Source organism: Bos indicus, chromosome 22, assembly GCF_029378745.1.
Source record: "Bos indicus isolate NIAB-ARS_2022 breed Sahiwal x Tharparkar chromosome 22, NIAB-ARS_B.indTharparkar_mat_pri_1.0, whole genome shotgun sequence".
Lineage (NCBI taxonomy): Eukaryota > Metazoa > Chordata > Mammalia > Artiodactyla > Bovidae > Bos > Bos indicus.
Window position 1 is genome coordinate 59,296,764 of NC_091781.1, and position 26,238 is coordinate 59,323,001.

Sequence of the window (26,238 nt, forward strand, 5' to 3'; positions counted from 1 at the left end):
CACGTCCCTCTCCCGCCTCTTTCCCTGAGGGGCCCTTTCTCCGCTGGCCCTCCCCCGAGAGGTCTAGGAGCCCCTGGGGTGCCCTCCTATCTCTCTCGTCTCTCTGACCGTGTCTCTTTCTCTGGTTAACACTTTCACTGCTTCCCTTCCCATCTCTCCAGGCCTTTCTGCCACTTTTTTCTTTTCTTTCTGCTACTTTTTGGTCCTATCCCTGAGGGTCCCCTAACCCTCCACCAGGCCCTCTATTGCTGTTGCTATTTACAGTCTGTCCTGGGGTCTCCCTGCTTTGTCCCCTTTACCTGCCTCTCTGGACCTTTCTAGCACAGATTCTCCACGTCTCTCCATCCACCCCAGGGAGGCTCCGGCCGAGAGGGGAAGGGAGATGGTAATTGGGGTGAAGACGGGGAGCTCCCCCTCCCAGGGAACAGGGCAGACTAAGAAAGGCCCTGTAGACACAGCGCCTGCTGGGTTTGTGGGGGTGCACTCCTGTGCCCCCCACCCCATCCCCCCCAAGGAGGCCACCTCATTAGAGCAGTTATTCAGCATGGCGCTGGCTTTGGCAGATAAGCCTTATCAGCTCATCTCCCCCTCCCACAGACAGACAGCAAGTGCCCTCACAAATGGCACCCTGGTTCCGCTGGCGGCCTGCCCTCCTGGTCAGGGAAGGTGCGCCGGCCGGCAATCTGGGAAGACGCACAGTGTCACCCAGAGACACACTCCTCCGCAGCCCGCAGACACAGAGTAACACTGGGAAGAGTCGCACGCGGCTCGCAGATAGATCCGAGCACACGGATGCCCACAGCCCAGTTCATAGACACAGGGGACCCAGAGACACCACTGCTACCGCCCCACCCCTGTGTGTGTCCTCAGGGATGTGCAGCAGCGTGTAGACAGGCACTTGGAAACACCCACTTCCTATCGCAAGGTCCACGGTCACACTGGCCTCACAGATACACAGGGGCACATGTCCAATTCCAGAGCTACTCCCTCCCGAGTGCACTCGCGGGGTCGCACTCTGAAACAGCCACACACAACACACAAACTCGCAGGGACCCACAGAACAGAGACCAAGTACACAAAGCATCCAGGACCCACAAGAGGAAGCAGACAGATTCATAGCCTCAGCTTTGCAGACTTCCCTTCCAGTGTGCTCACAAATGGCCACAGACACACACGGGCACTCAGCCCAGAGGACTCGCACAGGCAGCGCAGTCACCACCAGCTTCCAAGAAAGCCCCCCACACAGCGGACGCCCGCTGGCCTGGCAGCTGGGACGCACCTCCTCTCTGGGCACCTGGGCAAGCACTTCCCAGTCTTCTGGAGGCAAAGTACTTTGTCTTTGGGCCAAAGGTCCCAAAGGGCACTTTCACTCTCCCTGGGCACCTGGGATGGGACTCCAGCCACCGTGCTGAATCTCCTGGTAGGAACTTTGGAAGTTCAAGAACTGGCCTTCCTAGCTCCCAACCTCAGGAGTTTCTTGGGTGAAGACTCCCCGCTCCTCCACCCAGCCTTCCAAGAACAGCTCTCTGCCCCCACGGCTCGCTCACTCCAGGGCTCTCCTGGGAAAGGCCAGGCGGTGCCTCAAACTCCACTTCTGAAATCCCCTGGCTGCTCTGGAGTTGGGGTGGGCTATAGGTGGGCCAGGCTGAGGGCTTTGTTTACACCCAGCCTGATCAGCCTGGGAGTGAGGCAGTCGTGTGAATGCCAGGTGGGTGTCAAGCTACATTTGCGTGTGTGCACGTAGGTGTGACCCAGACCTCCTGCCTGAGGATGTCCATCCACACCGAGTGTGCTAATGTGTGTGCTCGGATGTACGTGCGGCCCTGTGACTGGAGGTGGGTTGGAGGAGGAGGAGCAGGCATCTGTGTGCGTGCGTGTGTGAGCGCCTGTGCCCATGTCTCTGGAGGTCCCAGGGGAGAGTCTCCGAAGACAGACCGCCGGCCTTTCTGGGTGCATCCCAGCGTATGCGCCCCTGCCAGGGCGGGAGTGGGCTGGAGTGGACGCAAGTAGGGAGAGGCGCCCTGAGTGCCCACCGCCCACCAGCCGCCAGTGGCTGGACCAGGGAGGCTGGGCGCGAGCCCCGGGCACCCTCCTGCCCCTCCGCGGCGCTCCCGCCTCCACCCGCCCGCCCACCAAAGTGATGTCGAAATAAAAGCAGACCGCGGCGGCGGGGGGCAGGGAGGGCCAGCGCCGCCCGGGCTCACCGCTCACGTCTCCTCCTGGCTGCCGTCGCCCCGTCATCCACCCCGCAAACAAAAGCCTCCCGCCGCACACCATGAGGCCGCTCTCCGCGCCGCCCGGGCCCCGCTGGTAACGCGGCCTGCCCGCGGCTCCCTGGTCGCCCTGCTCCGCCCCGGCCCCGGCCGCCCGGGGGCGCCGCCCACCGCATCTCGCTTGGTAAGTCGACCCTTCGCCTGGCCAGGGCCCTGCCAGCCCCCAGGCTCGGCCCACCTGGCATCCTAGTCGAGCGGTCCGCCTGGCCTGGTGCCCCCAACATGTGAGCTTCGGGGCTCGCTCTAAGAATCCGAGCGCCTGGAACCCCAGGTCATAGGGGCCCAAACCGGAGAGCGCGCTTGGGGAGTTGTGGCCAGCAGGCCCGACTCGGGCGGGAGCCTTCCCATTTCTCGGACGGAGCCGTAGGCCCCGGGTTCCCGGTTGCTCCGGGAGACGCAGAGCACACCCTCCCGCCCCAGCCCCGGGGCCGGGCCCTTTGTGTTGGCCGCCCCCCACCTCCAGGCCGCGGCGGCGATGCGCCCGAGCCGGGCAGCCGGTCGCGGGCTGCACCTGCCGGCTGGCCCCGTGCGCCGGCTTTGCGCGGCTTAACCCGGCGCGCTCTTGCGTGCGCCCCCGCGCGCCGCGCCCCGCGGCCCTTTATCTTGTGTGGCTGGGGTGCGGGTGGGGAGAACCTGGGGTCTGGAAGTCTCCCCCCTGCCCCATGCCGGAGTCGGAATCCTTTTAGTGGAATTTCAATAAGAATGGGGCCGCCGCCGGCTCGGGGATCTGCCTCCGGGGAGGCGGGAAGCATAGACGGCGGGGGTCTGGGTTTGTCTACACCCAGGGCATTTAGAATCGTTCCGCAGAGGTCAGGCTTGAACTCCAGGTTGCCCCAACCGCGAGGGGAAAGGTCTGGCATTCAGGGCCCCCGGATGCTGCAGCCGCTCCTTTCCCGGAAAACACGGAAGGAAATTCGTTGTTTTGGAAAAAGCCAGGTCTCCGGGGGTCGGGGACATCTGGCCGTGAGCTCTGGTCTATGCAGGCTCTTCGCGCTGGGATTCGTTCATGAGTAGGCAGGATCCAAGAAGCAGGAAGGGCCAGCGGCGGCCCGGGCGTCTGGGGCGCGTTTCCCAGCCGGGTTGACAAATTGCAGACAAATTGCATCTAACGAAACGGATTTACCCGTTGTCCTATCGCCGGGCTGCAGGGCCGCCAGGCCTCAGAGCAAACCGTGGCCGTTCGCGGAGGAGGGGGCACCACGCTCGACTGTCTGCAGGTCTCAGCAGGGCTCCACGCTGTCGGGCTTGGAGGTGGCGGGTAGAACCTCCCAAGATCTCCCGGGAGCCTGGGCCCAGGGTGCAGACACACGTAGAATGTTGGGCCCTGGTGTTTACGATTCAAAAAGGCCCAGAACATGCAGGGAGTGAGAGAAGCAGCAGGGAGGCAGGAGGAGAGGGAGTGTCGGAGTTTACGGGGCTGGGAGTGAGCTTCAAAGAGCAGGGGCTCCGCACGCACGGGGGTGCCCCTCTGGAGGATGGCTGAGGCCCGATCTCAGGCCTTGCCTTAGAGACTTCTGAACCCCTCTGGCCAGAGCAGTCCCCTACTCCTCCTCAGGACCCCTCAAGTCACACTGCAGGAGTGGAGCTGGGGGGCTACTGGGTGGCAAATTAAATATCTCTATGGAAGGCAGCCGCTAAGCAAATGGATTTCTTTGAGCGCCCTGCACTGCTGGCCAATTAGATGCCCATGGGGAAAGGTGAGAAGACAGGTTACAAAGAGAGGGCGAACTTACAGTCCCTGAGGGGAGCGAAGTTGAAACAAAGGGCGGGGAGGAGGCTTGCCCAGGATGGGGGAGCCCTGGGCAGCTGGGCGCGGGGCTGAGGCTCTGGATGTCTGCACTCCCAGCTCCCTGCGAAAGCACCCAGACACCGCTGAGCCACACTCCACCGGAAAGTCTCCAGTCATTTGGAAAAGGTCGTTAGAAAACTCAGTTTTCGCTGCTGCCCTTCCCCAGTCCTTTGTAAAATCTTGTTCCCATGTAAGGAAAGGAACAGCTTCAGTGAGACCAAAGGGCAGCGACCCGCATTCGCAACAATCCTTGCGAGTGAACCAAAAAAAAAGAGAGAGAGAGAAAGAAAAAGAGAAGAAAAAAAGGAACACGTGCCTCCAAAGTGGGTGTCTGGAGACCCCCAAAGTCCAAGGCCCTAAGTTGACATAAATCCGCTCTCTGCAGCCCCGGATCCCCACCCCAGCCCAGCCCATCCTAGGAGCTGGGAGCTGCCTTCAGCCTCCCTGGAGGTTTGTTCCCTCAGCAGGGATCCCATGGTCTGACTGCTCAGTCGGGGAGGCCCCTGGTTAGCATCCATCGGTCTGTCCAGCCGACACACGAGGGACCCCCCATTACTGGCCGGCTGGGGGCCGAGCTGCCTGGCTCCCTGCTTTCCTCTCCCTGCGGGTTCGTTCCTGCGGGAGAAGGCAGCAGTCCCGGGTCTAACGCAGGGGCTCAGTTACCGTGGAGGCCGCGGCCGAGCAGGCCGCCTGCCCGCCTGCCTTCTCTGGGAAGGCGACCCCACGTTCCCGGGAGACGGGGCAGGGTCCCTCTTTCCCTTTTTTCTTCTAGGCCGGGATTGCGGGAAGGGGGGCTGGTGCGGCTCTCCGGAGGCCCCCCGCTCGAGCATTGCTTAACTGCGCTGCTAAGCTCCTCTTCCCGGCGATTTTCTGAGCCGCCGAGCGGAGTAATTAAATCTCCCCGTTCGGGCTTCGAGCTGCGCCGGGCCGGCGGGCAGCGCAGGGCTGCGGCTCGAGCAGCGACCCACCGGGCAGGTCACTCCATCCCTGCGGCGGCCGGGACGCTGCCCCGGAGGGGCTTCAGGCTGCCCCGGAGGAGCTTGCAGCCTAGCTCGCGGTTATGAAACTGCAGACCCATCCAGCCCCGGAGATCATTTGAACCGCGCTTTGAGGGGAAAAAGGCGATTACCTGCTCTCCTGAAAGCTCGGAACGACCGTCTCCCCGCGAACCGACGCTGGGATCGCGGTCGGCGGTAAGCTTCCGCTCGGCTCCGGCGTTCACCGCCTGGCGGCCGGCCTGCGAGTCCGGGGCCTCCCGCGCTCCATCCCCGACTTTGAACTCCATGGGGCGGCCTTGCCGGACACCGGGGATTGTCCCCGGTGCCGCGTTGTCTTTGAGAAGCCCCTGCTGGGCTCTGAGGCGGCAAGACAGGCTGGAAGTTTCGCTGCGATCGCGTTTTACGCGTTGATGAGTCGTAAGCTACAGGCAGGGAGCAGAAACAGACGTACGGAGAGACCGCGGGTCCGGGCCAGGCCGCGCGCGTTTCGGGCGCGCGAGCCGGGAGGCGCCGAGGCCACTCACCTGCCTGGGCCGGCAGCCGAGGCTCGGCGCTCAGGGCCTCGAGCTCTCGCTCCCGGCTCCGGTGCGTCTTACCCGGCGAGCGCCGGCCTCCTCTCCCGCGGAGCGGAGTTCCGAGAAGCCAGGGCCCCGCGCGCCCCGGAGCGGGAGGCGCGGCCAGCGGCCAGGGCAGACGGGTTCCCAAGGGCCAGAGACGCTCGGGTTCCCTCGGCCCAGGCCTCTGCACCACTGTCCCCCCCTCTCCTTTACCTGCGCCAGGGCCTCGGACAGAAAGGGCCGGCGGGACGCCGAGGCAGGGGAAGGCTCCCGTGGCGCTGCCAGAGCTGGCCTTGGAGGGGGTGACGGGGGCATGCTGGCGGAGCCCGGCCTGGCCTGGTGCCCCCCGAGCCGAGGGGACCGAGGGCTTTCCTCCCTCCTCAGATTATTAAAAAGTTCATTTCCTGGCGAATCGGGTGACGTCAGGGGCCCGGCGTCGCGGTGGCGGGGCTGCCGGGCCGGAGAAGCGGCCTCCAGTTACCCAATTACCGACTGTCAATCCCGCCGCCCCTCCCCCCGCCTCCCGGGGGTGGCCGGGACCCCGGCCCTCCCCCCTGCCGCGGGCCCACCTAGCATCCCTCAGGGCTTCTACCCCCAAGGGCCGTGGGCCCAGCGAGGGGAGAGGGGCTGAGGACGTCGGTGACTCCCCGTTACCCCCGCACCTGTTCCAGGCCCCCTCCCCAATTTCCTTTTCCCGACCCACTCCCTAGGCGCCTCGGTCTCCTGTCTGTACAATGGGAGTGAGCAAAGACAGCGGCGCGCGGGGCCGGGTTCACCCGAAGCTGCATCTCCGGACTGGACGTTTGTGGAGAGCAGTTCCAGGTGGCTGAGGTCTCAGTTCTCAGACCACCGTCTCCTTCTGCCCGGGGGACGCCTTAGGGACCCCCCCCCCACTCCACCCCCCAGGAAGAAAATGCCTCCTCCCGCCCCGAGGCGTCTCCTTCGAGCCGGCGCCGGCGCCAGTCCGGGTCTGCACGGCCTCGCCCCAGGCAGTTCGGCCCGTCGGTCTGCAAAGGCCACGCCCGGGAAGGGGGCGCCCCCTCCCCCCTCCCCGGAGCCCCAGCCAGGCCACCTCCACCGCGTCCAGCGGTCCTAAGCGGCCTCTCGCCCGAGGCCCAGGTGCCCACGGGAGGCCCTGGAGTTCCTGCCCCTCGCTGCTCCTGACCCGCAGCTGTCCTCCGAAACCCTGGCCCCCGGTCTGGCCAGAGTCCCCCTTGGGGGACGGAACGGCCTGGGGAGGTAGGTGGACCACCGTGGCCACGTTCAGTGGTAAAGGAGGCGGGGTCCGAGAGAGTGGACGGACTGGGGTCCCCGGGAGAGGACACCGAACGCCCAGAGGGTGCGCGGCCCAGGCTTCTGGGGAGGGGGCCGGGTTGGAGGTTAGTTACTGGGAGCAGGGCCCGGAGGGTAGGGGGACCACGAGGGCCCGGAGAAAAGGGAGCAGCAGCTCGCCCCGGGGCGCGGGTCCTGGGGCTGGGGGCGTCGGCAGCAGGGGCCGCCGGGAGGGGGCGGGCGGGCGCTGGGGGCGGCCCGCGGGCGCGTCCGGAGTCCGCGGCCCGGGAGCCGCGGGCCGGCCAATGGGGGGCGGAGGCTGGGCGGCGCGCGGCGCTGATTGGCTGGCGCGCGCTTCTTAGGCGCGCGCGGCCCCCGCTTCATGTCTGTGCCGGAGCCGCGAGCTGGCGCCAGCTCGGCCGGACGATGCGGAGCGGCCGGAGCCGGGCGGGCCCGAGGCCGAGGCGCGCGCTGCCCCCTGCTCGCACCCCGTGAGACCCTCCGGCCCTCCTGAGGCGCCGTCCCCGAGCCCGCGCCGCCCGCGCCGAGGCCGCGCCCCTCCCGCGCCGCTGCGTCTGTAAGTTCGGGCTGCGAGAGCGGGCGGGGGGTTCCTGGGGCGCGCCGGGCTCCGAGAGGTCATTGCGGGGGCCGCGCCGCGGGTGGCCGCTGTGCGGAGCCTCGGTGAGAAGTTCGGCTTGTGTCGCCGGGGAGCGCGCGGGGGGCTGGCGCTTGGCCCGTGGGGCTGCGTGCATGTGTGTGCGTGTTTGGGCGGGGAGAGGTCAGCGCCAAGAGTAGTTCTATGAGTGTCGCCAGCATCGTGCGCCCCGCGGGGGCCCCCGGGCGCCGCGCTTTAACTTTTTAGTCTGTTTATGCGTTTGTGCACAGGGATGGTGCGGGGCGGCACGGTGCGGGGCGAGATAGGGGGTGACTAAAGTGCGGCTCTGTACGTGCGTTGGGGTCACTGGTGCCGGGGTTTTGTCCCCGCGTGTGACCCCGTGCTCAGAAGTGTGTGGCTCTGGGTACCCGAGTCACGGTGTGAGCGTGCGTGGCTGAGCCGGCCCCCCGCGCCCCTCCTTTCGTTTTGAGCTCTGGGCTTTCCTCCCACCCGGGACTGGTCCGCGGCTGAGCTCGGCTGGGGCGCAGCGGCGCGCGGGACGCCTCACCGTGGGGCTTGGGGGTGTCCGGCCACGGCGGCGCCCCTCAAGGCCCCCCTCACGCCCCCTCCGTCGTGCAGGCGCGCCGCCACCGCCTCCGCGCAGACCCCGCGCCTCCGCCGCCAGCCATGGAGGTGGCTCCCGAGCAGCCGCGCTGGATGGCGCACCCCGCCGTGCTGAACGCGCAGCACCCCGACTCGCACCACCCGGGCCTGCCGCACAACTACATGGAGCCGGCGCAGCTGCTGCCGCCCGACGAGGTGGACGTCTTCTTCAACCACCTCGACTCGCAGGGCAACCCCTACTACGCCAACCCGGCCCACGCGCGCGCGCGCGTCTCCTACAGCCCGGCGCACGGTGAGCCCCGGGCCCGAGGGTGACCAGGACCCGGACTCCGAGCGCCCGGCGCTGGACGCGGGGAGGCCCAATGCCTGCTTCCCGGATGTGGGGTCCGCAGCAACCGGGGCCGCTGAGAAATCGGGGCGGGAAAGGAGGGGGCAGCGGCCTCTTGAGGTTCTGGGACCCCTGGGGCTTCTGCCTGTTTCCAGCTGACCTGCGGGGTAGGGGGGCCCTCCCGGCTCGTCCAGGGGCTCCTTCTCTGCCACTTGTCCTTCAGCTGGGGACTGACGTTCCTGGTGAATTGTCGGTTGGGGTGTTATGTTTCCAGTTGTCTTTGGGTAGGGGTCGCGAGCGTGGGGCGTCCTGGCTCCCCCAGCGCACCCTGACGCCCCCTTCCCCCTCCCCCGCAGCCCGCCTGACCGGAGGCCAGATGTGCCGGCCGCACTTGCTGCACAGCCCGGGGCTGCCCTGGCTGGACGGGGGCAAGGCAGCCCTCTCCGCGGCCGCTGCGCACCACCACAACCCCTGGACCGTGAGCCCCTTCTCCAAGACGCCCCTGCACCCCTCGGCCGCCGGAGGCCCCGGGGGGCCCCTGTCCGTGTACCCGGGGGCGGGGGCTGGGGGCGGGGGCGGCAGCGGCTCAGTGGCCTCCCTGACCCCCACCGCAGCCCACTCGGGCACCCACCTCTTCGGGTTCCCGCCCACGCCCCCCAAGGAAGTGTCTCCGGACCCCAGCACCACCGGGGCCACCTCGCCGGCCTCCTCCTCGGCAGGGGGGAGTGCCGCCCCCAGGGGGGACGACAAGGATGGCATCAAGTACCAGGTGCCGCTGGGCGAGAGCATGAAGATGGAAGGCGGCAGCCCCCTGCGCCCGAGCCTGGCCGCCATGGGCACCCAGCCTGCCACTCACCACCCCATCCCCACCTACCCCTCCTACGTGCCAGCCGCCGCCCACGACTACAGCAGTGGGCTCTTCCACCCTGGAGGCTTCCTGGGTGGCCCGGCCTCCAGCTTCACCCCGAAGCAGCGGAGCAAGGCCCGCTCCTGCTCAGGTGAGGCGAGGGCCCAGGGCCTCCGGGGAGTGGGGAGGGCTTGCACTTCGGTGGGAGGGGGCTGAGACCTGGGCGAGGGGGCGGCCCAGGTCTCTCTGATCCGGGGGTGGCTGATGGCCCCCGACCGATCTTTGAGTCCCCAGAATGGGGGAGAAGGTGCCTGCAGACATTCTTAGGTGCTCCTGGTGGCCCCAGAGTTTGCTTCCTGTTCCCATTCCTTACCCTCCTCTCCAAGGTGGGCCACTGCCCGCCCAGGGGTCCCCTGTCCCTTCCCTGAGCCTGAAGCGAAGGTTCTCACGACTGTGTGAGAGAGAACGCCGGGTGCAGGGAGCGCGGCCTGGCGGCTCGGACGTGTGTGTCCGTGTGTCCCTGAACATCGGTGCTGCGCTGGGGGCCCTCTGCCCTCCTCAGGGCTCTAGACCCTTAAGGAATCTAGATCTGCAACTCGGTCAGGGATCTCATGGCTCCCAATCTCCCTGGGAGAGTTCCCCCGAGGCCAAATTCCCGGGACCAGCTCGCTCCCTGCCCCCTGGCGTGTCCTTCCCTCTCCCTCCCTGCTCGGGGGTCAGGGGCTGCCTCTGCCCGGGGCTGCCGGGACTGGCTGGAGCCGGCTAGGGAGCAGACGCGGAGGCTGCTGTGGGGCTCCCGCCGTCCTTACCTCCTTTCAGCCCCTTCGAGAGCACTTTCAGCACGTTCGCTCCGGAGTCCAGCAGCCGCACGCTCCTGCCTGTGTGGGCTGCCAATTTAAAGGACGTGGGGAGAAACGTGCAGGGTCAGCTCGCACTGAGGCTGCTGCCCGTGCCCACTTGGGTCTTACGTTGGGGGGCCCTGTCTGACCAGCTCGCTGGTCTTTTAAATTGTCCTTTCTCTCAAATTGGTTTTACGTTCTATTCGAATTCCAGATGGTCTTCTCACAACAAAACAAACTAGCACCACCAAGAGCCGCCCCGCAAGGTCACTCAGCCCGCTCGGCCTAAAAACGAAAGGGCTGAGTATTTACTTCTACTTCGTTTGAAACAGCAGCAACTTCCATCCCAGTCCAGGGCCTTGGCGGAAGGCACGGGAGGCTGGGGAGAGAGACGGAAGTGACCGAGGACGGGGGATGGAGAGCAGAATCTGAGGGCCCGGTACAGGGACCCAGGAGAGGCAGGCACAGCTGGGGAGAGAGGACGGGGCGGAGAGGAGAGGGACTCGAGGGGGCCCAGCCTCCGGCCCGGCTCGAGCTGGTGCTCTGAGCGGAACCCGGGGGCCTGCTCCCCTCCCCACCATAAGCTGCCCTCTGAATCCCACCTCCTGGTCCCTCTCCAGCCCAGCTGGAACTAAGAGTCCGCAGGCCCCTGCAGCAGCCTGGCCCGTGTGACCCTGTGTCCCCCGTCCCCTTGCAGAAGGCCGGGAGTGCGTCAACTGCGGGGCCACAGCCACCCCTCTGTGGCGGCGGGACGGCACCGGGCACTACCTGTGCAACGCCTGCGGCCTCTACCACAAGATGAACGGGCAGAACCGGCCGCTCATCAAGCCCAAGCGGAGGCTGGTAGGAGCAGCGGGGGGCCTGGGGGTGGGGGAGCACCCGGGCCGGAGCGTCGACCTGGGCCGAGCCGCATTTAATTACACACAAAAAAACAAGCCTTCAAATGCAGCTGCTGGAAATCTTTTATCATGAGAATCACTTGCTTGGCAGTTGGGGCAGCCCGGCTTTTTAGGCTAGATTCTTTCCAGGCCAGGTTTCCCCTGGGCAGCCCACCTGGTATGTTCAGGGATTCCCCCCCAACACCACCACTGGAGCAGAGCATCCAGGGGCCCAGGTCCCATCCCCTGGCCTCTGTTAAACTTTTAAAAATAGGGCCGTGAAGTCATGTTCCCTGTAGCCCGGGGCTGCTCTCCCTGGCTTCCCAACACACAGTCTCCTCGTGCTTATTTAAATAAAACACACACACCAACCACCAAAAAAAAACCTGCCCTTTATTATTTTTCCATGGAGTCACCTATACTGTGTATTTTCATTTGAGTGATTTAAAAAAAATGCCCTTTCGGATCTCCTGCCGGAGTTTCCTATCCGGACATCTGCAGCCCAAAGATAAGGAAACTTCGCGTATCTGTTTCCGGACTCCGCGAGTTTTCAGTCTCTCTCCTCGGCTCAGTCCTGCCTCTCGCTGGGCTGTTTTGAAATTTCTAATACCCTCCACTCTGCAAATAATGCGTAAAATGCTAAGAATAATAAATATATTTTTTCAGGGCGAAGTGATTTACGAGGGAGGCTTAAATCGCTTGCCGATTCGGGGGCCCCTGGTTTTTTTTCCTGGAGCAAGGGCGGGGTGAGGGCCCGGGCAGGCGGAGGATGCGAGGCCAACCCCTGAGTCAGAATTCCAGCTCCGGCTGCTTACTCACCCTCACCCCTCCCCGCCCGGGGCTGCAGGCTGGCCCCTCTGGACCAGGCTGGGGCCTGGGGTCACGCCTGCCCCTGCTGGCCTGGGTTCCCCGCCCCCAGCCCGCCGCCCACCGTTCCCTGGGATGTGCTGCTGCTGTGGGGCTGGAGAGGGTGTCTGCTTTCTGGGGTGAAGCTGCTCTCACCCCGCCTCTGGGGCGCCTGCTGCTGCCTTCTCCGGGAGGTGTTCCAGGTCAGGCCTGTACTCCTTGAGGGGCTGGGGGCAGTCGGGACCCTGGGGACTGGGGGACAGGTAACTGGACAGGTAGATCGGCATTGTCCAGTAGGTTGTGACTGATGGATGCCTTCTGGGTGTGCACCATCCATTGTGGTAGCCTCCAGCTGTGCTGTGATTAGGGATCCCCTCAAATGTGGCCGCTGCGACTGAAGAAACTGTATTTCTAACTTGCTTAAACTGTAGTTCAATTGAATTTAAATGGCCATGTGGCCAGTAGCTACTGCGCTGGGCGGTGTGCAGCGTGACTCCTGAGCGTTTCTCCTCCCTGCCCTGGGCAGCTGAGGGGCCCCGTCTTCTGGCCCTGGGGCTTGGACATGCCCAGGACTGTGGATTTTGTGGGAATTGCAGCCCCAGCTTGAGGCGCCCAGGGGCTCCCTCTCCGAGCCTCGGTTCCGTGCGTGGCATTCATGTTCAGAGGGCTGGGGGAGGTGGCTGCTTTCCCCTTGCAGCTCTCGCAGCCCCTTCGGTTCTGAGAGCGCTTTAGTCTGAAGTTCTGTGATGGTTTAGGTTTCTGATTCTGAGATGCGGAGACTCCTGGGCGATTTGCGCTCCTGGGCTCAGTGGGTTGGGGAAGGGAGCCAGGGTGGTGTGAGGGTCAGGAGGGAGGTCGCGGGGGCCGTGGGAGCCCAGCTTGCCGACCCTGCCCCGCCCCGCCCCCAGTCGGCTGCCAGGAGAGCAGGCACCTGTTGCGCAAACTGTCAGACGACGACCACCACGCTGTGGCGCCGGAACGCCAACGGGGACCCCGTGTGCAACGCCTGCGGCCTCTACTACAAGCTACACAACGTGAGCCGCCCGCCCCGCCCCGGGGACCCTGGGGACCCGCCTGGGCCGCCGTCCCCGGCGTGGCTTGGCTTGGGAAGCGAGCGCCAGAAGGGCTTCCCACGAGGGGGGCGAGCTGGCTGGAGGACGGCCCCCTGGTCGGGCATCTCTGCTCAGAAGCAAAGCCTGCAGTGGGTGGGCTTCTGCAGGGTGGGGAGGGGGGCAGCGCCCTACAGGCGCTTCTCTTGGCAGGGAGGGCAGGAAGGCCCTGGAGGCCAATGGGCCTTCGGGAGGGGCCCCCCTGGCCAGGCTGGGAGCGTGGTCTGGCCGGGAGGGGAGCTCCAGCCTCTGAAAGCTCTGCGTGGGCCCCCAGGTGAACAGGCCGCTGACCATGAAGAAGGAAGGCATCCAGACCCGGAACCGGAAGATGTCCAGCAAGTCCAAGAAGAGCAAGAAGGGGTCCGAGTGCTTCGAGGAGCTGTCCAGGTGCGTGCAGGACAAGGCCTCCCCATTCAGCGCCGCTGCCCTGGCGGGGCACATGGCGCCTGTGGGCCACCTGCCGCCCTTCAGCCACTCCGGTCACATCCTGCCCACCCCGACGCCCATCCATCCCCCCTCCAGCCTCTCCTTCGGCCACCCCCACCCATCCAGCATGGTGACCGCCATGGGCTAGGGACCGCCCCACGGACCGACAGAAGGACGCCAGGGACGGCGCTCCCAGGGCGCGGGGGACCTAGTGCCCAGCTGGCCGGCCCGCCCCGAGACCGCGGCCCCTGCCCGCCCAGCTGGACACGCGCGGCCTCACCTGTGGGCGCCCTGGCCACCACTGTGAAGCCGCTCCCGGGCAAGCCTGGCTGCACCCACACGGGGTTTCCGCCGAGGACTGTAAGCGTAAAGGACAACTCTGAAGAGACACGAGTGGGCGAGGGACACTCGGGGGCTGCGGAGAAGGCAGGGGAGCAGGCGGAGGAATTTATTTGGCTCAGGTTTCTCACAAGGATGGGGAGACTTGGTTCTTGGGGCCAGGTGCCACGTGGCCAGCCCGCCTGCCCGGCTCTGGGGGCAGGTCTCTGGGGGGACCTGGGCCCCCTCTGCAAGCGCCGAACCCAGCTGGGCTGAGCCTCTCCAGGGGGGCTGCGCAGGCCCCGGAGGGCAGAGACAATCAGGGGCGGCCCTGTGTGGATTCCCAGGCCAGGGCTGGGTCACAGGAAGGAAGCGCTTTCTTGAGAGGGGAAACGTCTCCCACATCGCTCTCTGGTCCTGAGGCTGGAGCCAGCCTGGCCCGAGCACCCTCCACGGCCCCGAGCCGGTGCCACCGCCTCGGCCGGAGACGCCCTGTACATACGTCTTTTTTCTGCTAGCCCCTGAACCCCCCTCTTCTCCAACACCGACGCAAAAGAGAAACATAAAAAAAACAAAAGGAGAAAACCTGCATAAGCTTAACTCGCTGACGAGTTGTTTTATTTTTAAACTCTCTGGGTCCAGTCAATTGTACGTGGCCACAAGAGCCCTTGCTGTGGAACAAAGAAAACCTACAAACCAAGGCTGTGGCTGGAGAGACTCTCAGATGGCACCGTCTTCGGACGGGGGCCGGGGCTGCTCCAGGCTTCGGGGGGCTTGCCCAGCAGGTGGGGCTGCCGGGGCCCCGCTGTGCTGCGCTGTGGGTGTCTGGACCCTTCCCAAGGTACAGCTGTACATAACCGTGTCCGGGCGGAGAGTCTGTGCGCGGCCGCGGCGGCTGGCGGGGGCCGGCCCAGGAAGAGGACTGTGCTGATGTAGGCCAAGTGCAATAGGGGGCACCACAGCCGGAAGTAACTTATTTTGTACTAGTATCCGCATAAGAAGAAGAATCGGCAGTATTTTCTGGTTTTATGTTTTATTTGGCTCGTTTTATTTTGGATTAGTGAACTAAGTTATTGTTAATTATGTACAACATTTATATATTGTCTGTAAAAACTGTATGCTCTCTTCCTACTCCTTCAAAGTGAATACTGTTAAGAATAATAAAATACTTTTTGTGAATGCCTCTGGCCTGCCTCATGGGCTCACGGGGCTCCTGAGTCCCACCTGGGTGTGGAGATTGTTAAGAGCCAACAGGTCCTACAGCCCTGGGATTCAGATGGAAGGGCTCCTGTGCCTCCCCTGAACTGTGCCACCTGAACTTCCTCACCGCCTGGTGGGGGTCCTGGGGTCTCCGTGCGTGTGGGGAAGGCTCAGGGAGGCTGTGGGCTCTGCACCCTTTAGCCACATGCTGGCCCTATTCCTAAGGGCTCAGCAGGGCTCAGGGAAAGCCCAGGGGGTGGCTCCCCCTGCCATCCTCTCGAGCTCCTGTGTCTGAGCTCCCTGCTCACCACTGTCCGTGTGTCCATGTCCACCGGCAAACCTGCTTACCGGTGTCTTTGACCACTGACGTCACTGAGTGCTGTTCTCTAATCAATGATTCTGGTTACTGGGGACGGTCCTCATGACTGACACTCCTGATCAATGACACATCTGATCACCAGAGCCTGTGACCGTAGACATCCGCTTACTAACAGCCGATTGCCCAGTCGTGATTGCCGGTGTTTCATCGAGGCCTCTGCTCGGGGCTGTGTCCGGTCACTGACTGTGCTCAGCAGTGTCTCCAGCGGCAGGCCCTGCTTGCCGGTCACGTCACCTAACCACCTCTCACCACCCATGCCACACCCACTCCGGCAGTGTCCCCAGCCAGGCTGCCAACGCCCCTGCGCCCGACCACCACCTTGCCGTCACTATTATCCCGGGTCATGCAGGGTGTGGTCACCAGCGTCACCGATCAGGACTTTCCTAATCAGGGACGGGTCTGATTGCTCATACGTGATCAGCGTCCGTAGGCCCACGCCACCCCGCACCAGCGTCTCTCAGCAATGTCCTTGGTCACTTGTCTCCAGTGACCTCAGGACCACTGCCCCTGGTTGCGGAGGGGCCTCCTTGCCATCAAATCTTCCAACTGCCCAGTGAGAGTCATCGCGTTCAACACGGGTGACTGCCAAGTCTTCCCTTCCAAGTCCCCGATGACCAGTGTCTGTCATCTCCCATCATCAGTGGCAGCGACCGCCAACCTCACAGGTCCCCAGCAACACCTCAGTCTCTAACCATCAGGGCCTCGATCCCCGGAAGATCACACACCTCTGGGTAGTCGCGGTCACTGACTCGAACCCACTCTTGGTCTCTGATAAAGTGATAGTGATGCCCCATCGCCTCTTCACTCCCCACAGCCCTGCTGTGACTCGTGGTATCTGCGACCAAGGCTCCCTCTCGCCAGCAGGATCTCTGACTCCCCGAGGTCACATTCCTCCTCAAGTCTCTCTGCTCACCATCCATGACCCCGACCCCCACCGTCTCTGCTCCCCGGGTCCCTGGCGACGTGTGTCTGACTGCCATCTATCTGCTCCCAGGCCCTCATGTCCACTGCCCAGGAGGCTCCCCCTTATCCGCCTCAGCCCAGACTGCAGGCTGGAGGGTGCAGGCTTGGGTGCCTGCTGGGGCTCTCAGATGACCACCCCCCCAGTCAGGACAGAGGGAGGAGAGTGCCTGCCTGGGGCCCTGACCCAGGCTGCCCCTGTCCCTGCTGTGCCCCCCGCCCGTGCCCTCGCTGGAGCAGGAACAGCCCGCTGTGTAGTTGGGGCGGGCTCTCAGCAGCTCCCCTCCCGGCCACAGGGCTCGGCCTCCCCTCCCGGGGTCTTGCTGGCCTGCGCCCTGGCTCCCGACTGCAGGATAGGATGTCTCACTTGGACAGTGCATCAAGCATGCACATACGCCTGGCCCTGCTGTGGTCTGGGGGTTACGCAGCCCACAAGACCAGCAAGAGTCTCTGTTCCCAAGCAGAGGCCGTTACAGACTGTGAGCGGCATGGCGACCCCGCCCAGCCTCTGGTCAACAGGCCCTCCACCCAGAGTCCAGGGCCACCGCCTAGAGCCCGGAGACTAAGCTGCTGCCCGAAGCACAGGGCACAGAGCCTGACCCCCGACCCAGAACTTAGCACCTACCTGCGGGAACTCAGCCTGAGGCCCTGAGCCCGGACCTCAGAATCCGGGCGTCAGAGCAGAGCCCAGAACCCCCGGGGCCCTGCTGTGGGCCCCAAGCCTCAGTCCAGAGCTTGCAGCTCAGAACCAGAGCCCACTCCCGACCCAAGCACAGAATCCACAGCCCAGGATGACCCCTGGAAGAGGCCTCCCTGTCCCCAGTGCTTCTCTAGCAGACCCCCATCTCCCTCCTTCCTTCTGCCGCTGGAGTCCCTGCAGGGGCCTGGGCCATGGCCGCGGAAGGTGCCGAGAGCCGGCTAGACACTGGGCTGCTGGCGGGAGCTTCTCAGACACCCATGAACCAGACCAGGTCACTGATCCCGCACACGGGAACTGGCCCTGTTGGTTCTTGGCGTGGGGGTGGGCCCGAGACACATGAGGCTCCTTGCTGGGGGGGACCTGTTGCCAGGACTACGGGTTTGCAGGGCAGGGGGCTCTGACAGAGCTGGGTGGAGGGTGGCGGTGGGGGCGTGGTGCTGAGGGGGACGGTGGCCCCCACAGTTGGGGGGCGGCTCGTGCTGGCTCTGGAGGCCCAGCTCCCAGGCCAGCAAGTGCCTCCCGAGCAGCAGGCCCAGGCCCAGGGCTCCTGTCCACACCGCTGTTCCCAACCCCCAGCGACGTCTCCCACAGCCCAGGGTCATTGTGCTGGAAACAGTTTCGATTCTGTGGCCGCCGAGCTCCCAGGCAGGGCGGGCGTGCTGCTCCGGGCGCCGGGGCCTTTATGACTCTGCGGGCGGCGCCGGGCGCCGGGGGTGGGCCGGCCTTTGTTCCATCTGTTTGCACCCAGGGGGGCAGGCGGCCTGGGCCCTTCCTCCTGCGGGGCCCCTTCTTCCCATTTATGGGAGGAAGGACCCAACCCCTCCTTGTAATTCTTACAGTCCAGCTCGGTCCCCAAAACCCTCCTCCCCACTCCTGGTGACCCTCCGCCAGGAACAGGGCAGGGAGCCAGCATTCCAGGCCCCAGGGTCCCAGACCGACCCCACCCAGGGGGAACTAGGCGTGGGCGGGATGCCTGGGCCCAGCTCACCTGGGAGGAAGGGAAGGTGAGCCACGGGACTGTCCCGGGGGTGGGGGGTGGCGCGTCCTGAGCCGCGGCGGCCGGCACATCAGAAGGCGGCCTGGCTTGTTTTGCTTTTAGGCAAAATGATGAAATGATTCCGAACTTTATCTGGAAAAACTAACAAGACCAGCAGAACAAGTCAGAAAATTAGGGAAAAACAGAGCACAGAGTGTGTGTGCGTGCACGGCTTTCCACTATTAAACACGATTCTCTCGGTCGTTCAAACCTCGTGGCTGGGCGGACAGAATAAGCCGATCAACGGCTCAGACTCGTGTAAGTCCGAAAGAGACCCGATTATTTACAAGATAACGGGTGATCAACGAGGTATCCTGCATTGATGCGGGGTGCAGGGCTATTCAGTCCCGGGGGTCGGAACACCCATACAGCAGCACCTCCATGGGTGAAGGCCTGCTCAGGTCTGGGACCAACGGCCTGCGGGCCGGACCAGCCAGCGGACAAGTTTTGTTTGGGCTGCACCATGTTTGACAAAAATATAACTGAGTTGCAAATACTTCTAAGTTAGGAGATTCAGGGAGTTCCCTGGCAGTCCAGGGGTTAGGATTCCAGGCTTGCACTGCCTTGGCTTGGGTTCCATCCCTGGTCAGGATACTGGGATCCTGGAAGCTGTTTGGAACAGCCAAGAAAAAAAAAATTGGGAGATTCACTTAAAAAGAGGCCGAAGAGCTGGCGCTGAGGGGCTGCGTGTGTGCAGGGCCATCTCTGCACTGCTCCCCTCAAGCCCCACTCTGTCCTCACCAGGCCCTTCCCGCCCAGGCCTGTCTGGGTCTTGGGGACACGGGGCTTGAGTCCCAGCGTCCCATGGAGTCTGTGCCGCGTCCTGACTTCTCAAGGAGTTGTTCTCAAAACCATTCACTGCAACCTACCCAGCTGGGTCACCCGGGTTGGTTCTCTGAGAGATTGGCCAGGGAACACTGCGAAGCTCTAGGTGAAGTCTGGCCTTTGAAAGAATCAAAGAGAAAGAAGGGCCCATTTTAAGGAAATGTGCTAAGCTTGCAAACCTTCTGGGGCAGGGAGGGAGTGGGGATGACGCCTGGGGTCGTGCGGTGCCTCTGAAATGAGCCCTGAGACCACATTCCAGCTCCAAGGCTAGAATGCTGAGTAATGTTCCAAGAGAGGCTGGAACAACCCACGTGCTCAGGAAGAGGGCATGGTGAGATCTGCTCACTGAAGAAGTAAAAGCAGGAACTCGAGCAGGCATTATCGGCACCCATGCTTACAGCAGCTTTGTTCACGGCAGCCCAAAGGCAGAGGCAGCTCAAGTGTCCGCTGACGGATGCGTGGATACAGGAATGGGGCCCATCCACACAGTGGAGTATTACTCAGCCTGAGAAAGGAGGGGAACTCTGACACCCGCTGCAACACAGACAACACAGATGATGAACCTGGAGGCCTCCGTGCTCAGCGACACGAGTCAGTGACAGAAACACACATACTGGCTGACCCCACGTATCTGAGGCCCCAGGGGCTCCCAGATTCACAGGGACAGAAAGCAGAGGCCGGTTACCAGGCTGGGGCGCGGGGGCCGCCGGGGACAGTTTCGGCTCGGCAGACGCAGAGGCCCTGGATGTGACGGTGGTCAGGGCTGCACGTGAACGGGGAAGCCCTTACGGCCAGTGACTGGACACGTTACAACGGTGACCTTTACGTTATGAGTGTTTTACCACAATAAACAGAAAGGAGGGAGGCGCGGGAACCACAGGACACCCACTAGAAAGCCTGAAAATGCCTCCTGAAGGCTCTGCTCTGAAGCCGACCGTGTAGGAACCACAGGACACCCGCTAGAAAGCCTGAAAATGCCTCCTGAAGGCTCTGCTCTGAAGCCGACCGTGTAGGAACCACAGGACACCCACTAGAAAGCCTGAAAATGCCTCCTGAAGGCTCTGCTCTGAAGCCGACCATGTAGGAACCACAGGACACCCGCTAGAAAGCCCGAAAATGCCTCCTGAAGGCTCTGCTCTGAAGCCGACCGTGTAGGAACCACAGGACACCCGCTAGAAAGCCCGAAAATGCCTCCTGAAGGCTCTGCTCTGAAGCCGACCGTGTAGGAACCACAGGACACCCGCTAGAAAGCCCGAAAATGCCTCCTGAAGGTTCTGCTCTGAAGCCGAACGTGTAGCACGGTGACAACCATCGCTGCAACGTCTGGGGAAGGAATTGTCCCCAGACGCTAACAGATGGTGACGTCTCTGTGACAGGTGATTTCTCCTTCTTCTCCCCATTTTCCAACTATTCCGTAATGAGGTTTAATAGCTTTAATAATAAACAGAATTATTTAAGACTAACCATTGCAAAATGGGAGATAAAAACTTTGCAATTGGGCTGATATGCAAAAGCTCAAAACAAGAAAATGCAACATGTAATAAAAAGACAGCTCCCTGCCGCCCCGGCCCCGGGGAAAAAAAGAAAAGAAAACAGGCAAAGGAGATACCAAGGGGTCCTTCCCAACAGACATTAAGTACACAGCTGGCAATCATCTGGACGGGTGCTCAACCCCAGAGAGAGTCACGTCCACACATATTTTGCACGGAGGCACCACTTTTAGCCTCTCCTCTCAGGAAGACGGCAAAGGCCAGCAGACTGTAGGAACGGCTGCTGGCACGTGCCACCTGTGGGAATGTTGACTGGATTCCACGTGCTCCCTGGCCCAGCAAGCTCGTCTCAGGAGCGCTTCACAGAAACACTAGAGATAAAAAGTTCAACTGCAAGGGTTTTTTTTTCTGGGAGGGGGAAAGGAAAATACAGAACAATATATAATGCGTGACTTTTTTGTGTTAAAAATATTTGTGTGGGTATATAAAGAAATCTGGGGAGACATGCCTCATGAGTATAGTTGTTACTTCTGGGAAGTGTGAGAGGCCACGGGTGGGGAGACGGTACTTTTCACTTTATAAATTTGTGTTATGATCCTAAGCTGCCACTTACGTTATGCAGAAAATAAAGAATCATTATTAGAATTTTCTCTTTGCTCTGCCTTGTTTCTGGTCGGTCTCTCTGTCTCAGGGGTTCTCCCCTTCAGATCGGCCTGGAGAACACCTCTTCACCCTTCAAAACCCCAGCCAAAGATCCTAGAGGAAGCCTTGCCTGACTTCTCCCTCCCCTCAGCCCCTCAGGGCTCCTTGGTCCCTAACAAAGTCGCTACCTGGCTGTGGGGCAGACAAAACGGCCTCTCCCTTGCTGTGCGGCCTTGAGCAAGTGACTGTCCCTCTGAATCCTCACTCCTCATCAATAAAGGCATACCACGCCTTTCAGGGCTGGTGAAAGGGTGATGAGGAAGGCCAAGGGTCCTCCACCCTTGGAAAGCCCACCCAAACAGGAGACGGCCTTCTGGGGCCATTTCAGCTCAGGGGGCTTCAGATGGAGCCCTGGGGCTTGTCTGCACCTTGGAGGCTCACGTGTTTGGCGGCCTCTTTGTTCTCGCTTCTCCAGGGCACCTAAGGCCGGCATGGACAGGAGTTTGTTAAGGCGACAGCCCTGGCCGCTCAGTGGGTGCTTTCCACGTTTCCCCCTGGCCTGCCCCCAGCAGGGCGGGGTGCCCCCAGCGACCCTCCTGCATAGCTGGGGACGCTGGGGACTGCTCCCCAGGAGGGGCAGGCAGGATGGCTCCCACTGGCATGCAGGCTGGAGCTGGGGCTCCTCCCCAGAGAGGGGACTTGGGGGGCCCGGCCCAGCTGCTTCCTTCCAGCTATCTGGCCCCCTAGCCCCTCACCCCAGCCCTAATGCAGGGCTCCCGGGGGGACCCTGGGGAGATGCCGGCTTCTTTCTTCTCCCCACCCCTCCCTCCACGTGTGGCTGTGCCGATCTAGGGGAGGCCGTGATCCAGGCACAGAGTGGATGCTGGGGGAGGCCCCCGTCCGTCCTCAGGAGCGGATGCTGGGGGAGACCCCCAATCCTCAGGAGCAGGCACGCAGATCTACAGACACACGTCCCCCTACGCCACCACCGCGTACCACCCGGCTCCGCCCACACCCAGAGGCAGCACCGTGGCCACCTCTGTCACTCCCTGCCCGCTGCTCGGGCCCTGCCACCTGTCTCTTCTGCCATGGGGTTCGCATGTGACCTTTTCATTTCAATGGTGAATACCCAGAAGGAGAGCCAACCACACAACACCTCCAACCCACTGCGGGATCCTTGCCTGGAGAATCCAATGCACAGAAGAGCCCGGCAGGCTACCGTCCATGGGGTCGCAAAGGGGCAGACGCGAGTCAAGTGACGAGCACACAGCCCACCCGGTACTGGTTTTGTAGTCTATGTAAGAAGCCGCCACCAACTCAGGAGCTCAAAGGTGCGCGCGCGTCTGTCCCACCGTCTGTGGATCAGGAGCCCGGGGCAGGGCGGCTCAGCGCTCCACGTGGCTGCAGACGAGGTGCCACCAGGGCCGGCCTCTCAGCAGAGGCTGGACCGCAGACACACCCGCCTGGCTGCCAAGCTCCTCGACTTCCCCGCAGCTGCACCATCTGGCAGCTCCTCCTTCTAAGTTAGCAACAGACAGACTCTGACGGTAGGACCCACTGGGCAGAGCCTATATAAAGCCCCACAGTCCCAGAGCGACACTCCCTGTAAGTTAGAGCCCCCTTTTCTCGGGGGAGTGGGAGGAGCCTAGAACTGCAGCTACTGAGTCAAGGGACGCCCCCCGCCGCCCACCTGGAGGCTGAGGCCAAGGACTTTCCAAACTTGTCCCAGGTACCATTCCCACCATGGGGTCCGGGAGCTTCACGCCCTCGCCGCCACTTGGTACGTTTTGCACACTGCATTTACACTAGCTTGCTGGGCATGAAATAGTCTCTCTCGTGGAGAGGTCTTTCTGGAACCTGCAACTGATCAAGCCCCTCCTCTGCTCCTGCTTCAAACCCTCCGCAGGGCCCCCCAGTCCAGGACACACCCACCCCCGGCCTGGCGCCCGCGCCTTGCGGCCCAGCCCTGCAGCCCCTGTGCCCTCAGGCCCACAACTCCTGGATGTTTCGAGCTTCTGACCTTGTTAAGTTATTAGGAAATAAACAGCCTAACAAGTCACCTGTATGGTTTTAAATGTGCATATGACTGAAACGAAAGCCTCTGGTCCATCAGCTCAGCTCAGTCGCTCAGTCGTGTCCGACTCTCTTCGACCCCATGGATCGCAGCACGCCAGGCCTCCCTGTCCATTACCAGCTCCCGGAGTTCACTCAGACTCATGTCCATTGAGACGGTGATGCCATCCAGCCATCTCATCCTCTGTTGTCCCCTTCTCCTCCTGCCCTCAATCTCTCCCAGCATCACGGTCTTTTCCAGTGAGTCAGCTCTTCGCATCAGGTGGCCAAAGTATTAGAGCTTCAGCTTCAGTCCTTCCAATGAACACCCAGGACTGGTCTCCTTTAGGATGGACTGGTTGATCTCCTTGCAGTCCAAGGGACTCTCAGGAGTCTTCTCCAACACCATAGTTCAAAAGCATCAATTCTCCAGTGCTCAACTTTCTTTATAGTCTTAACTCTCATACTCGTACATGATTACTGGAAAAACCATAGCTTTGACCAAACAAACCTTTGTCAGCAAAGTAATGTCTCTGCTTTTTAATATGCTATCTAGGTTGGTCATGGCTGTTCTTCCAAGAAGCACGCTTCTTTTAATTTCATGGCTGCAGTCACTATCTGCAGTGATTTTGGAGCCCAAGAAAATAAAGTCTCTCACTGTTTCCATTGTTTCCCACCTATTTGCCATGAAGTGATGGGACCATGATCTTCATTTTCTGAATGTTGAGTTTTAAGCCAACTTTTTCACTCTCCTTTTTCACTTTCATCAAGAGGCTCTTTAGTTCTTTACTTTCTGCCATAAGGGCGGTGTCACCTGCATATCTGAGGTTACTGATGTTTCTCCCGGCAATCTTGATTCCAGCTTGTGCTTCCTCCAGCCCAGCGTTTCTCATGACGTCCTCTGCATAGAAGGTAAATAAGCGGTGTGACAACATACGCCTTGACGCACTCCTTTCCCGACCTGGAAGCAGCCCGCTGCTCCACGCCCGGTTCCGTTGATTCTTGACCTGCACACAAGTTTGTCAGGAGCAGGTCAGGTGGTCTGGTGCTCCCATCTCTTTCAGGATTTTCCAGTTTGTTGGTATCACACAAAGGGTTGGCCCCTTCAAAGCTGGCGGTATCTCTGTCCTCCCCAGAGCCTGGGGCAGGCTGTGTGGGGTGGGGAGAGGGAGGCGACCCAGCTGAATCCACGCGTTAGGGGACATTGTTCCCTGACCCCCAGGCACAGCAGCGCGCCCGGCCTCGTGGGGGCTGTGCGTGCTTGCGTGCACGCGTGTGTTCACGTGCACAGGTGTGCCCTAGCACCGGGGGCCTGGCCTGAGCACGCGTGTGCAGGCTGCGCGCCCTGTCAACTGCCCCGTCGGGAGGAGCTGTCTTTCTGTTTTTTCTTCACGGCACCTCTCACTACCTGACATTACACGAAACCTTCACTCGCTACCAGTTTCTCGTATCCTCTACACTGGGGTCACCTCCATAAAGGCAAGACCCCATTGAGTGCACTCACTGGCATATATACCTACAGCACTCAGAGAGGGCCTGGCACACAGCACAGGGGCAACAGGAGCTCAAGACGTGTTTGAGATGGATGGTGGGTGGGTGGGTGGATATGTGGGTGGGTAGATATGTGGGTGGATGGGTGGGTGGGTGGGTGGCTGGCTGGCTGGCTGGCTGGATGGGTGGATAGATATGTGGGTGGGTGGATGGATGGATGGATATGTGGGTGGGTGGATGGATGGATGGATATGTGGGTGGGTGGATGGATGGATGAATGGTTGGGTGGATGGATATGTGGATGGTGGGTGGGTGGGTGGATATATGGGTGGGTGGGTGGATGGATGGGTGGGTGAGTGGATGGGTGGGTGGATGGATATGTGGGTGGGTGAGTGGGTGGATGGATGGATGAATGGATGGGTGGATGTGTGGGTAGATATGTGGGTGGATGGATGGATGGGTGGCTGGATGGATGGGTGGGTGATGGGTGGGTGGATGGCTATGTGGGTGGGTGGATGGATGGATGGATGAATGGATGGGTGGGTAGATGAGTGAATGGGAGGATGGACAAGTAGATGGATGGATGGGTGGATGGGTGGATAAATGGCTGGATAAGTGAATTGGTGGATGGATAAGCAGATGGATGGATGGGTGGATGGACTTGTGGGTGGGAGGATGGGTGGGCAGATTGATGGATGGGAGGATGGATAACTGGGTGGGTGATGGATAGATGGAGGGAAGGATTGATGGATGGATGGATGGGTAAGTGGGTGGGCGGGTGAGAGGTAGATGGATGGATGGATGGATTTGTGGGTGGGAGGATGGATAACTGGGTGAGTGATGGATAGATGGAGGGATGAGTGGGAGGATGGGTGGATAGGGACCTGGATGGTGGGTGGATGATGCAGAGAAGGATGGGTAGATAAGTGGGTGGGTAGATGGAGGGTGTGAACGTGTGTGCAGGCTTCAGGCTTCTTTGTTCTATGCTTTTCCCAAAAAGACCTAGGAAATCGCACAGCGTGGAAGCTGCAGAGGCTCGTGGGTGCTGGGGGAGCTTCTGGGGGTTGGATTCTCCTAGATGCCTGGAACCAGCTGCGGGAACTGGGATCAGAGCCTTCCCAGGGCTGGATTCTCCTAGATGCCTGGAACCGGCTGCGGGAACTGGGATCAGAGCCCTTCCCAGGGCTGCTGCAGGCGGGGCGGGGAGGGGAGGGCAGCTTCCCTGGAGGCTAGCACACCTTGGAACTTGGGGGGTGGTCCCACATGTGACGCCTTCTCTCAGGCTGTAATCGCCCACTGGAGGCTGGAGCTGAGCCTCCAGAGACCACGTGGCCCACCCCAGGGGTGTAACCTGGGTGGGGATGAGGGTGAGGACGCAGAGACCCAGTGGGCACGTGTCCCTGGCGGGACGCTCCCCTGGAGGTCCAGGGGAGGGCCGGCAAGTCCGAGCCTCGTCTGTATGGAGGCCGTCCTGGGGCGTCTGGGGGGACAGGCCGCCCCCGCGCCCTCGCCCACCTGGCGGCCCTGCTCCCAGCCACCAGCCTGTTCGTCCCTCCACCACTCACCCACGACTCCTCGGACCGCCCGTCCACCCCTCCGCCTTCGTTCATCTGTCCAGTCCTTCCGCCCGCCCACCCTGACCTCGCCCCTCTCCCACGCTTCCGTCATCACCCTATGGTGGCCGGCTCCTCCGCCGTCCGAAGCTGTCCTCTCAGCAACCCGACGGGGAAGATGCTATTCTGCCCCCGTTTGACAGAGGAGACC

The 26,238-nt window shown here is 62.3% G+C and overlaps 1 protein-coding gene and 1 long non-coding RNA gene across 4 annotated transcripts; one reads left to right on the forward strand and one right to left on the reverse strand.

The window, feature by feature from the left end:
- Nucleotides 1–1,836: 1,836 nt before the first annotated feature.
- Nucleotides 1,837–13,769, forward strand: GATA2 (GATA binding protein 2). 3 transcript variants are annotated; one of them, XM_070777022.1, is made up of 6 exons: nt 1,837–2,397; nt 8,124–8,400; nt 8,793–9,434; nt 10,820–10,965; nt 12,755–12,880; nt 13,230–13,769. In XM_070777022.1, exons 2-6 carry the CDS (start codon nt 8,172–8,174, stop codon nt 13,527–13,529), a joined length of 1,443 nt encoding a protein of 480 aa, XP_070633123.1. In that variant the 5' UTR covers nt 1,837–2,397; nt 8,124–8,171; the 3' UTR covers nt 13,530–13,769. The 3 variants fall into 3 exon arrangements, with proteins under 3 accessions (XP_070633123.1, XP_019840481.2, XP_019840478.2); XM_019984922.2 differs by lacking the exon at nt 1,837–2,397 and adding an exon at nt 6,842–6,856; XM_019984919.2 differs by lacking the exon at nt 1,837–2,397 and adding an exon at nt 7,280–7,466.
- Nucleotides 13,770–14,074: 305 nt separating this feature from the next.
- On the reverse strand, nt 14,075–24,531 carry LOC139178669 (uncharacterized). The gene is made up of 2 exons (XR_011563101.1): nt 18,844–24,531; nt 14,075–18,076 (listed from the first exon to the last, which is right to left on the reverse strand). It is a non-coding gene; the product is annotated as an uncharacterized lncRNA (long non-coding RNA).
- Between the last annotated feature and the right edge of the window lie 1,707 nt (nt 24,532–26,238).